General features: G+C 38.1%; 1 protein-coding gene across 5 annotated transcripts in view; it reads right to left on the minus strand.

The window, feature by feature from the left end:
- The window catches only part of csnk1a1 (casein kinase 1, alpha 1), a 39,084-nt gene that overhangs the window by 19,537 nt on the left and 5,387 nt on the right, over positions 1–14,160 (minus strand). For all 5 annotated transcript variants that reach the window (XM_077531946.1, XM_077531944.1, XM_077531947.1 and 2 more), the window contains exons 3-4: positions 6,897–7,023; positions 5,873–5,971 (exon numbers count right to left, since the gene is read on the minus strand). In XM_077531946.1, the coding sequence (XP_077388072.1) occupies positions 5,873–5,971; positions 6,897–7,023 (226 nt within the window). The remainder of the gene's footprint in view (positions 1–5,872; positions 5,972–6,896; positions 7,024–14,160) is intronic.

Raw genomic sequence — 14,160 nt, forward strand, 5'->3', positions numbered from 1 at the left:
GGAGTCCTCAGCTTGTTGGAACTTTTTTTTTTTTTTTTTTTTTTTTTTTAAACACACACACACACACACACACACACACACACATATATACATATATATATATATATATATATATATATATATATATATATATATATATATATATATATATATATATATGGTTTTACTGAAGCTGGCAGACGTTTTGTGGATCGATTTTACAATGAATTTCAATGTAGCGGAGGTGAGCTTGATGGACCTTGGCTGTTAGAGGGGGTGGAGGGGTTGTTTTGGGCGGGGTTTTGTGAAAGGTCAATCGACTCGCAGTGTCCAAAGATTCCAACCAAAGCTGACACCTAACACATTTTTATAGGAAAAACTAAACTCGGATAGTGTGATTGCACGTGTGCACACCCTCTTCGAAGTGGAGGCGTGACCATATTCAGCATTCACATTCAAACGTAAAATAGTGTCAGCATATGTGCCACTATTTAAAAGTAACAGAGTAGGCTTTTGCTGACATTTTTTTTGCAACATCTTACAGCACAAGCCGTGGCTGTCAAGAGTTTCTCCCCAGCAGAGAAATCAAACTGTTCAATGGTATCATTCAGAAGATGAGTACAACAGAATTTCAAAAGGCATTAAATATACCATGGAACACAATGTATACAGTCATCAAGTAAAGAAAATATGGCACAACACAAAGAACTGAAGGTGCTTCTGAAGAGACGAGTATGAGAATAAAAGGTCAGGGAGACTGTCTAGAAGGCTACGGCATCATTTAAATAGCTGCAGTGATTTCTAGCAAGTACTAGCTGTTTAGTACACATGACAATCTCCCATTATATGTCTGGGGTGGGGGGTAGGGTGACAAGACCATACTAAGAAAAAAACCCCCAAGCCTACCTACCTTTTGCGATAACATACATACCCTATTTTCATGACTATAAGGCTTACTTAAAAGTCTTAAAATTCTCTCAAAAATTGACGGTGCACCTCGTAGTGAGGTGCGCGTTTTGTGTGCACAGTTCCAAAATCTGTAAATGTTGTGCGACTTCAGTAACCCCGGGATCACACCGGATGCATGGGCGTTGCGTCTGGGCTGCGTTCCGGCGGCGCAGCCGATTCGTTTCCATTCATTCAGCTTGTTCAAATTACACCGGCGGTGTGTGCGTTGCGTGTCGACTGCGGCTCAGCTGTGTCATGCCAGAGCCCGCCGCACTGATACCTATTTTCTTTTTTTGCCAGACGACGCATCCATCGGCATCCGTCAAATAGCAAACTAGCACAGAACACATCGAGCAAGACAGGAAGACTGACGCAGTTTCAAAATAAAATTTCCGGTTACTTATCAGAATAAAACAGTACTCGCCATATCCTATTTCACAATCATGTCAACAAAACGTCATAATGCTTAACACTTAATTCACTGTATAAACACTGGCGAACACGAATGAGGAGAGATTTATAAATCGACGTGGAAAGCAACAAAATTAGATATGACACGGCACATCCTTTTTATAAAGACAACTTAAAAAGGAATGCAATGCAGAATGAGTGGACGATGAGTTCAATCAAAGAAAGTTCGCCTCTCTTTCTGCTTCACTGTTGAGCAGAGACTTTTGTGTGTGTTTGTCGTTATTTTTAATGCCACATTATCTTGCGATCCCGCAAGACACGGCAGGAAGTGGTCGGCCACGGAGTTGCCTGACCGCAGCTGTACACAGCCGATGGGAGTTGACCAAAAAATTGACGCGTCCTGAGCACGCAGTCAAGACGCAGCGGAGCGGAGACGCAACGCACACGCATCCGTTGTAATCCTGGGGTAAGCGCTCCGCTTGACGAGGTGCGTTTCCATTACCCTCAGTTTTGCGCAAAAGGCATGTTTCGCAAAAGTAAGCTGGTAATGGAAACACCGGATTTGCGAAAAAACTCTCAAATATCGCAAAAAGGTTTTGCGCTCTCATGAGGTGGTTTTTGAGACGTATCGAAAAGGAAGTATTTCGCAAAAGGGTAATGGAAACACGTTTTGCCCATTAGTAGTCATGTGACACCCGCCCGGTCACGGAGGAAAGGAATGTAACACGTTGTTTATGTGTATTTTTTTATTAAACCTGCAATTACTATTTGTTTTGAGAATTATTCATTTCGGGTTTGTATTTTAGTTTTACATGCTGAAGTGATTTGTATCGGCTACTGCACGTCATGAGCATAAAAGAGAGAGAGGTGTAATCAAGCGAGCCGCCTTCGAAATGTTGAAGGGGAGGAGAGCTTGAAATCCTGTCCTGCCATGCCTGGTTAATTTAGCAGAAAACATCATGAACTTTTAACAATTTGTAACTTTTACACAGCTTCTGCATGGGAACAACAACATTTTAGGATTACAGGAAGTAGGAAGTACGGTGCCACTCGCTTTCGTGTCAGAACTGCTTGCCGACTGCCGAGGGACACACACAACAACACCAACACTAAATGCTCGAAACCGCCCAATGACGATGAGGGTGAGTGTTTTTAAAGTAATATAACTATACCGGGCGTCAGTCTTCCGTAAACATCATGAGCACCTCCTACAGAACAGCGAGGTCTCGCGAGACGGGACATTCCGAGAATTGCGCCTCAGAAGCGAAACTCTCTTCAATGGAAACACCGACAATTCGAAATTGTACTTTATCGAAATAGTACAATATCGCTTTTATTTTTGCAAAAAAAGGGTAATGGAAACGCACCTACTGTCTGTGTGGAACATTTCTGCCGACATTGTTTATAGACATGAAATTCGGCCCTGGTTGAGGACTGGCAGGTATGATAACCCGAAAGACTCGATGAAAGATGATATCTTTCAGTTTTCTCATGCCTGCCAGTCTTCAACCAGGGCCGGGTTTCCTGTATATAAGATACAGTTGGACGTCTTGGTGCTTATTAAAGGCAGTATAATTTCTAAGAAGCCGCACAGGAACAAGACTGACTGACAATACTCCAATGACGAGAGGGAACCTGGCGTGTTCGATGGAGAATTAGCCCAGCTGTTCATTTCAGATACATAAGATGAGGACTTTGAGGGATTTGTGGATGAAGATTGATCAAAAGTAACGCGAGTACATTGGTAAATACTTAACTGAACTCACTGAACACTAGAGGTGGGAATCTTGGGGCACCTCACGATTCGATTGCGATTACGATTCAGAGGCTACGATTCGATTATAAAACGATTATTGATTTCCCCCCCAGGCAGCAGAAAAAAAACAATGTATTTTGGTGCTTTTAATGTTTCGTACATTAGTTACAAAAATAGTACAAAGTCCTCTCAGGCCTAAATAAACTACTATTTCAGTATCAAGTTAACAGTTCAAAACAGTAAATAAAATACTCAAGTCCTCATTCTGTAACAACAGCTTTTAAGTATATTCAGTCTTCAACAGAATAAAACATAGCATTGAGCAAAATATATTATTTTTATCCACTCAAAAGTGCACTGAGGTATAAATGAAAGACAATGTGAACTACAACTTCAATACAAATGCCTAAAAAAAAAAAAAGTGCGTTCCTGCTTTTTAAGTTGTGTAAAGATGAACATGTAAACATTAAAGTTTCTCAGAGGTACAAAAAAAAACCAAAAAAAAAACCTCAAGTGCTTTTCTGCTTTTTAACTTGTGTAAACATGAACGTGTAAACATTAATGGGATCGTTCGGCTTTTTTAACATGAATCTCAATTTGATCCTCACCTCCCGTGTGTGCGATCAGCACTGACTTCGGCGTTGGACGAGAGGAAAATAGTCCACCAAGCTGGCTGGGGTCTCGGAAATAAAGCGTTTTTCTTCTAAAAACTTTTTGTTTTCAAAAGCGTGATACATTTCCACCACAATACTCTTTTCTGAATAAAGTCAGACGCCATTACCGCCAGCCACTACTTTTCTGTTCGTTCGTTCGTATCACTGCGCGGCGCCCTGTAGAACGCTAACCGACGCACTGCAGCCAGCTAGCTGATACTTCCGCCTCAAGTTGTTTGCCTTTCGGAGCAGGTCTGATCCCACGAAGAGGTGGGTTGGTCAGCTCAGCCATGCTTGTTGTTGTTTTGAATCTCGAGGCGTGAGTTGTGGATGTGTAATCTCGGTCCGTCCCAAAAAGCGTCCCGAAGACCGCGCGCGCTACTGCGTTTCAGTTCCGCGTACTTTTCGCTCGGGTCACTTTAGTTTCGCTTCCCTTGGCATATTTATATAATCGGAATTTGGACGTTTGTGAATCGTTCTCGATTGTTCCACGGCCGAATCGTGAATAATCTAAGAATCGGAAATTTTGCACACCTCTACTGAACACAGAATTTTATGGGGTACTCAACTATTGAAAATGGGGGATAAAAATCTGCTATAGAGTGAATCCGCAAAGTAGTGAGGGACAGCTGTATTATTTTGTGAAATACTGGATTTGTTTATGAGTCTATTATAATCATCAAAATTGAAACAAATGGCTAGAAACACTGAAACACACAAATTTTTGGCGCCCACCTGTTGAAATCAGCTTGTTTTGATTCTGTCTCATGCAAATGAGTCACTGCTTACACCAATCTCTCTATTGCAGTGTTTCACTGCAAGCACAACTTTCTATTACCGTGTCAACCAGGGGCCGTTGCTATGCTGCTAGTGTAGTACATGCAGTAGATATATCGCCAAAAAACCTCCTATGATGTCACAGTCGTACAAAAAAAAAAAAAAAAACAGAACAAAACAAATCTGACCAGTTTACATAGACACCTTTTTGAAAATAAGAAAATAAGAGAGCTTCCAAAAAAATTTACAGTAGAATCAGTATTTACTGATTTATTGTGACTCCATTCCTAAACATAGATAATGTTCCCTACTGAAAAAAATGGAAAGAGCTAATCACCTCCCACTCCCTTTAAATCACTGAAATAGAGTTAAAAAAAAAAAAAAAAAAGTGAAAAATTTGTTATGAAGAAATAACAGTGTTCACTGGCTGGTCTTAGCCTCTTTGCATACAGTGCTAAATGCTTTGAGAAACATCGCATTGAGGGATGTGGTGATTGTTTTGTTTCTGTTGCATCCATTGTGAATGCAAACTAGGTTGTTTAGTCACACAATTAAGACTTGTTAAAATACAAGAAAGGAAAGGGGCTATCGACCACAAAGCCTTGTTAACGCAAGCAACAGAGAGCTGAAACTTGTCAGACTTTCACCTCCTTCCATGTGGTTAAAACTCACTGGCTGGGACTGGTTTCTCGATTCCATTTGCTAGCAGGCACTTGCCAATGGCTCATCCTCCTCCTAATATATGTCTATATAAGTTGACAGTGAAAGTATTCTGCAATTGTAAATGGACTTCCACTTGTGTAGTGCTTTTCTACCTTCAAGGTGCTCAATGTGCTTTGACTCTGTCACCTCAATCACCTACGGGTGAAGCAGCATCAGGAGGCACACGAAACCCTCAACAACAATTTCATTGACAAGACTTGATATGACCAACTTGCAACCAAGAAAAATGACTAAATCTAACACTTACAGCCTGAGGAACAATGTAAATGGCCTTTTGCACAACAGAACGCAAAGCTTTCTGTATATTATTAAAATAGTATGAGGAAATTCCTCGTTTCAGCCATTTTATGTGCAAAATTTTGAAGTTTTCCAAAAAGAATTTAGATTTCCCTACACAGATTGAAAGTATACATGGCTGCTATGGTCATGTTAATGTCATATGCAAACATAACCTCTTTTGGGGACAAAATGTGTCACTGGACCACCCTTAAGACAACTAAAAATGTCTTTCCCTCAGGGCACTTGGGTTAAAAGATACATTTAAATATCTGAATATTTGGAACGTAATGCTGACATGCTCCTTAAAATTGAGATCTTTACAATGAAATGATATTGCACATCTTACCTTGTTACAATGCCGGCCGATGCCCATGAGAAAGTTGTCTGGTTTGATATCTCTGTGGATGAAGTTTTTTGTGTGTACATATTCAATTCTGCTGATCATCTAAAACAAAAAAGGGCACTGAGTCATTACACTTTATTCTCAATAACAGCATATTTTGATTACTGGTATTTATGGTTACTACAGTTTATTCTTTCAGACACTTTTACTCACTCACTAGTACAAGCTGAATAAACAACCATGCAATCAAATGCAAAATCCGATGGTGGCCCGGTCACCGAAATGTTCGTTTCATGTACTCTATGTGAAACTATGCCTTCTTAACTCATTCACTGCCTTTGACAAGTATACTTGTCAATTGTATTTTTTAGAGCGGTGCTAAATGGGGGCGAATCTGAGCATGCTCCACTGTAAATATCAAACTTGGAAACAACTTTACTGATGCCCAACCACCGGTAGATGACATCATTGCCCCATTTTATAGGAAATAAACACAGTTTCAGAGTCCATGGGAGAAATGGCTGTATTTTGGCAAACCAACATTTTTCTGCTGTCAATTATAAAAGAACGGGACGGGACAAAAAGTAGGGAGTCTATTATGTTATTTGGTAGATTCGGTTTATATATAATTATTGAATGGAATATCACGTGAGTATTGGAAATGTAAAAATTTTCTATAATGACTGGCAGTGAATGAGTTAAAAGGGGAAAAAAAAAAAAAAAAAAAAAAGTCATTGCCTTGAAGACTGCACATATACTACCTACAAAAAGTTCGGGATATTGAGATAATCATTGCTGTGACTTGCCCTTTGGATCCCTATTAGAGAACAAGTTGTACACAACCTTAAGATATGCTGAACAGTTGGCAATGTTTATGCCAAATGTTTGGGGTCAAATTTAAGTTTACCTACAAAATTGCATTTGCATTGATTGCATTTTAGGGTCATCCTGAAATTTCACCTGAAAGCGGACTGACTACCATCAACTTTTTGTGAGTACTGAATGTCATTATGCGGGCATCGGCTACCTGGTCTGCAAGCATAAGGACCGTCTTCATGGTGAAGCGTCGAGAGCAGAAGTTGAACAGGTCTTCGAGGCTGGGGCCAAGTAGGTCCATGACTAGGACATTGTAGTCCTTCTCTTGGCCATACCACCTAAATAAGATAAAATTCCCAAGTTAAGTTTGTATTTTTATTTTTTTTACTTGTACAATGGCTGAAACGGGTTTACCAACTCAACTTTTGTATATTGATAATTAGTATTTTAATAACTGTAAGTATTGAGTACTGAGTATTTTTCAAATACTGCAAATTATTTCCAACTTTAGGTACACAAGCTCTTTCCGATTTCTATTGCTTTTAATTGTTGCTCGTAATGTTCTTAACTGGAAAGAAACATGAGCAGTTATTTCTGAGGTGTTTGAGATGGCTTTCTTGTTATACTGTATGTTTGTACCAGCGCCAAGCATCTTGGATGGGGGGGGGGGACAAGAAACAAAAAAAACAAAAACAAAAAAAACAGGGAACCATGCCAAGCCGTCAGCGTCTGGTTTTAACTTTGGAACGTCATTTGTAATGTTATCTTATTTGGACCTATTTGGAGATAAAGGGATCTTCTTTTCTTACACATTTTCCTGCTAGACTATAGAGTCGGCTTCCTTTGTCTTTACTCTCCAAGAACTTATTATTTTGAGCATCCTCTGGCTTCACTTTGAAATGCAGCAAATCCTGATATAAATTATCTTCCCATCTCTTCTTTGGCCTTCCTCTTGTATAAAAGGATAGAACTCAATAAAAGCAAGTAATTTAACAAAGGGTACTCTTTTGACAACACAGTACTGACCTGTTCGTAAAAAAACAAAACAAAAAACTCAATTCAGTTAATTTTAAATAAAAGCAATAAGTGTATAATAAAAAAAACAAAAAAACAAAAAAACAAAATCCATAGTACAAAAAGTATCATCTTTGGTACCCATCCTTATTAACAAAGCAAGTAAATTTAGTGATGCCTCATGAACGCTGCCGTTATGCTAGCGGGTAAAAGTTTATTGCAGGGCTCGATACTGCAACCAATTCACCCGCAAATGTAGACAGCTGTACGGCCTGTGCTGGTAAAAAATTAATCCAGTCACATGACACGAGTGCATGTTTTAATGAGTGGTGCAACCACTCATTTTTGAGCCATGAGCCGTATGCATAAAGCACCACCGTTTTCGTTGTACATAGTCCGCGAAACGCGCTGCCGAGGCCAATTTCAAAATAAAAGCCACCTAAGTAATACAATGACGACGATGCAATTCCTTTATTTGTAATTTGAAAATGACCCATGCACCAATGTCGCATGCGTCGCAGCTCAAGGCAGCCAGCTTGACTCGTCCTCACGCGACGGTCGACTTCCACACATCAACACAACGCCACTTCAAAATTGTATTAATTACCAATTAAGGATGATAAGAGTTAATTAGTCTGTCATTGTATGATCCACCACAAGTCTCCGGCGTTAGCAAATACTAGACACTAAGAGGAAATAAACATTGACAGCGTTCAGCGAGCCGAACTGCATCTGCATTAAAATACTATCGGACATTTCAAACTCAGATAGAAAAAAAGTCCATCAGTGCATTTACCGTTTATAACTGCAAATATCTAAACAATGTAGGCTTTCTATCAATCTATAAAAGCTGACATACATTAAGAATGCTGGATGTGAAATCACTTTTTTTTTTTTTTTTTTAACTTGATTACAACCAATGGTCTATCTCAGGGGTGTCCAAACTTTTTCATTTGAGGGCCACATACAGAAACTCGGAAGGATGCAATGGCCACATAATGTTTTGAAGAGAAATTGAGTTCAGTCCTAAAAATTGTACAAATAATTTATTTGTGTTTTTGCATATTTAGAAAAATGCTACAGTATATAAACTAGGGGTGGGACAAAAAAACGATTCGACCGAACCATCGGTCGGCATGGGGAGCTAAACGGCCGTATCGGTAGCAGACTTGTCAACCGATACAAAATCCGCCGGGAATCCTTAGATACATTGCTTGTAAAGCTGTGGACCGGATATCGCGTTGCTGTGAATCGGTTGCGAGTGAGGCTTTATGGTTTTCATAACAATAGCAAGAGTTCTGCACCGTGCTCTACTTGTTGTGTTTACATTTCAGTAGCATCACTATTCGAACTACTTCCGTGTTTACAGAGAGCTAGCAAAGTAGCGCTCAGAGACGCTTCATTCCCCGGATGTTGTAAACATAATGCAAAGACGTTACGCACCTTTTTTTGGGGGGAGGGGGAGGCCGCCTACCGTCAACGCCGTGCACGCGACACGGCACACGCACAGTCGCGCACAACGAGTGACAACATGCAAATGGAGACAGTTAGCAGAAGCCGTACATCTCGGTATTTCCCATGGCTATCGAGTCCTCTCGGTGCACTTGTATGTCCCAGGCCGGCGTTGGTACTGCGCGCGAGCCAAAACTCCCGTGACGATCCAATGCATGGATTCAAACGACACAGGTATGTCCCACAGCCAACACACCAGCTATGCTAAAAGCACACTGCAAGTATCTCATTTCTCAGTTTGTGGCTCCCTGTCAATGTACACAACTAGCATGAGCCGCAGGGAACTGAGACGTGCCCGCAATTACGTCATCAAACTCAAAATGAACGACAGCCCAAAAAAACAAAACAAACAGTCGTGATTCCGTGGTCATCATCGCGTCTTATATTAAAAAAAAACAAAAAAGATGTCATACATTAACCAAAAATGAATGTGATGGCAAAGAAAAACAAAAATTGTTAATAACAAAAATTGTTGATAAAAAGGTTAGGGCACTTTTGGAAATATTTTTGGATATATTAAGTTGTTAAAATGTGTTTGATAGATTTATTGTTCCATAAGGTGGCTTCATATTTCTTTTGGCCGGACGGTAGGTTTATTTCATGTCTTAAATTTATGTTTCTGAAATACTTCACAATGTGGACATATTCTGTTTAATTGTGTTGGTGTCTTTTTAAAGGTTAAATATTTATATTTCAAATTGAATTATCAGCCTTTTGTTTTCCTGATCCTTATTTTGAATAAAAACAAAACAAAAAACAATTATAACTGTCAATAACAACTAATAAATATTTAAACTGATACATTTTTCAATCATATCGCCCAGCCCTTTGTTGCTGTCTTTAAATAATTGATTCAAAATATAAAAATATAGAAGACATTGTTGTTGTTCTTTTTTAACACATTTGTAGATACTGTAAAAATTTGTGGTGTTTTAAGATTAATGTTTATAAGCAACAAATGTCACTATAAGTTTTGAATATTGAAATTAATCGTATCGAATCGAAAATTGTATCGTTCCCAAACTTAATCGAACCATTCTGTTCTGAAAGATAATCGTTTTTCAATCGAATCGCAACTTGTGTATCGAGATACATATCAAATCGGCCTCATGTCAGAGATTCCCACCCCTAATATAAACCAATTTATTTGTAATATGTAGTATGGTTATTATAGTTTTGGAATTTTTCATTTTATTTTTTTATTTTGTTTTGAGTTTTGTTTTTTTAAATTTAGTTAGTTTTAATTAGTTTTCAAGGTGGTTCTGTTAGTTTTAGTTCTTTAATAAATATAAATGCTTAGTTTTAGTTTAGTTTAGTTTTTTTTTTTGTGTATTACTTGTGCGCAATATTTTAAAAACACCATGGGCGCAACGTCATTATTCTGGTTTATATCAAAATAAATCTACTAAAAATCACATTTAAAATCATCCCCAAAGGCTCATGCATTAAATTAATTACCAAAGACTAAAACGAAGGAAATTTTTGCTATAATTATAGTTTTATTTTAGTTAGTTTTGTTAACAAAATGTAGTTTGTTAGTTTTCTTTTTTTTTTTTTAAAGCATTTTCGTTTTTATTTTATTTTGTTTACAAAATTGTTTTGAATTGTAGTTTTTTCGTTAGTTTTAGTTAACTAAAAAAAACTTTAATAGCACTTGTGTGTTTCGACACCCTCCCTTCTTACTTTGACCATCTCCAAACATTTTTGTTTTTATTTTATTTGAACTGAGTCAAATGCCATTTTTAGCATGGCGCGGGCCACTAAAAAAAATGGACAGCGGGCCGCAAATGGCCCTACGGGCCGTAGTGTGGACACCCTTGGTCTATCGAGTCACTTCTGTTTACAATACCGAATCATCTACTAGGCTTTCATCCTCCTTTCTGGTTGCTGGTATGTCAATGGATCAAAATAAAAGATAAAACCGCCGTTTAATTCTTTATATTTACCACCAAAAATAGGAGCACCTTTACAATAGACCCCTTCAAACAGGCATTAAAACATTGAACAAGAAATAGTCAGTCATAATATAGCAGTTTAATTTTCATTTAGATACCAGAATTCCCATAAAACTCCCTGCAATGTGCTCACATACTCCTAGTTGGGAAACACTTCATCGGACGACCTAATCCAAAGTAGTGTTGAAGGGCCAGATTGGACTGATCATGATGGTAGGCAGTCTGTTAAGATTTGGTTTCCCCAAGGGAAAGAGGGCTTGGAGGCCTCGCAATAAGATAAAATAAATAAATAAAATAAATGTTCACATAAAAGCAAAGCCTTTTTTCCAATGTCTTCTGTTAAAGTAATATAAAATAATTGACCTGTTTATTGCAGAAAAATCTTGTTACCGTAAAATATATTTTGCAGCTATATGTTGAGTTGCTGTCAATCTTTACGTCATCTGAAATTATGCTATGCAAATTGAGACAACTACACATCAGCAAATACGGTCAATGCTGTATCTACCCCCAAAAAAGGCTGCGAGTTGCGACCAAATCTGTGTGGTGCGACCAAATGCAAAGCTGGTAGCACCACTGCTACCAGTACAAAAGTTAGTGTAGAGCCCTGTATTGGCTTAATACTCAGTTTTTACACGCTTGTACTCAAATCAAAGCTAAATTTGTGACTATATCATGTGCAGGACAACTTCGGAAATCGCAGCTGCATCTGTTGTCATACTATATATGCAGGATGCTGGCTCTCTCTTACAGTTATAGTCCATCACCATATTACCTCCCATATTAAAATGTTGCGACCAACTGAAAAAGTTAGTGTAAAAGTTAGGTGTAGAGCCCTGCAGACACACGCAACCCTACCCCCTTGACAAATTAATTTCTGTCAGGCCATGCCACTCCGGGCACGATGTGATAAAAAACAAAAGAAACAAAAAACAAACAAAAAAAAACAAAAAAAACAAAAACCTACCAATTCTTCATAACCCAAAGTTGGCCAGCCCCCGCTGCTGAAAAAAATCCTCGAGGCAACACTGACTTTGTAATTCACTCTCCGTGTTTAAAGGAAGGGAATGTGCCTTAATTGCACTTTGAGGTCTTTTCATTATTAAACAAAAAAGATAAATATAACTGTCTTCATTTATTTTATAAAACTTTTGCCCATTTAATAATAATAATAATAAAAAATAAAAAAATGAAATAAAACTAAAAAAAGAAGACATTCAACCCAAAATGTCAAACATAGCCATTTAGATTTTAGGAACAAAACTTTAAGCTATTAATACCTTATTTTACATATGGACCATGTAAAAAGAAGAATGTATTTGTGTCATATTGCACTTAAAGTTGTGGACCTAAATCCTAAACATTTATATGAAACATTTTCAATTGATTTTTATTTAATTTAATGGGTGTGTTACAAAATAAATGAAGACAAAGTACTATTTATCTTTTTTTTTTTCTTTCTTTTTGCTGATCCGAAAAACGACCCGATCCGTGATTCAAATCCATGATCCGAGCCGAACCGTGACTTTTATGATTTGTTGCACCACTAATGGCAAATACCCATAACAAAATATGGCCAAACCAGAACACTAGCCATATCTGCTGATGTCATCAAAACACATGATCAATGACAAAACACTGCACAGCAACTGCCCCATTTATCATTAGTTACAAGATTCCTTGGCTGACTTCACCTTAATTGACAAATTGTCAAAATGCAAAAAAATAAACAAATAAAGTAAAGTTGACCTGCTGATGTTATTTCTCAGTGAAATCATGAAACAGGAAAAAAAAAAAAAGACAGGCAGTCTATCAACATTGCTTCTGTGTGTGAAAACAGTGTTGTATATTCATATCAATAATGTTGTGCTATGAACTGTTACACAAATTTTGTACAGCACATTGCCAGCTCGGCTAGTTTTCCTTAAAGGGATCGTTCGGATTTTTTAACATGAATCTCAATTTCATCCTCACCTCCAGTGTGTGCGATCAGCACTGATTTACCCCTGACAGCGTTCTGTGACACGAGTTCTGGTCCGGTGTTGGACAAGAGGAAAATAGTCCAGCAAGCTGGCTGGGGTCACAGAAATAAAAGTGTTTTCTTCTAAAAACAATTTGTGTTCAAAAGAGTGATACATTTGCATCACAATACTTTTTTTTTAAATTTATTTCTGAAAAAAGTCAGACGCCATTACCGCCAGCCACTACTTTTCTGTTCGTTCGTATCACTGTGCGTCGCCCTGTAGTAGGGCTGCTCGATTATGGAAAAAATAATAATCACAACTAGAGCTGCAAGAAGCTATAAAGGGCCCTCGCAGCCCGGGCCACGTTGGGGTACTTGCACATTGGGGTACTGGCACATTGGGAGCAGAGTTTCTTTGAGAATGGCATAATAAAATTTTACATGTGGATTTTTCTTTTGCCAGGTGTGATGAGTGTGTCAAGCTCAATGGGTTTTGGTGAATGTTAAGATCTGCAAAAATCAGTGTACATTTTTATTTTTAGGGAATGAGTTGCCCTGATTTGTATTTTGCGTAAAAGTATATATATACACACATCATCGCTTGTACTCATTGCACAATGTTGCTGTTATTGTCCATAGAGGCTATCAGAAATAAATAAAACAAAATAAAAAAGTACGTATGTTTGGATCGGTCTGATGCCAGTGAACATTTTGAGTGGTGGAAAGTAAAAGAATATTCATAAATTACTTAGTTATCACACTTAGAATGAGTCTACAATTTTTGTAAAAATACCGTAAGTGGGGTATTTTTTTTTTTATGCCTCAAGGGATAGGTGGCGCTGCATATATAACCGAATGTTGTCATAGAGATACCTTCAGGCCTTGACTAGAAACAGACATGTCAAGTTTGGGATTTTTTGGAGCATGTACCGGGGAGTTATTAAGCATATCCTTTTTCATTGCGAAACGTGTTTACAATTTTTGTAAAAATACCGTAAGTGGGGTATTTTTTTTTCATGCCTCAAGGGCTA

This window comes from Festucalex cinctus, chromosome 9 (assembly GCF_051991245.1).
Source record: "Festucalex cinctus isolate MCC-2025b chromosome 9, RoL_Fcin_1.0, whole genome shotgun sequence".
In the NCBI taxonomy this organism is placed as follows: Eukaryota; Metazoa; Chordata; class Actinopteri; order Syngnathiformes; family Syngnathidae; genus Festucalex; species Festucalex cinctus.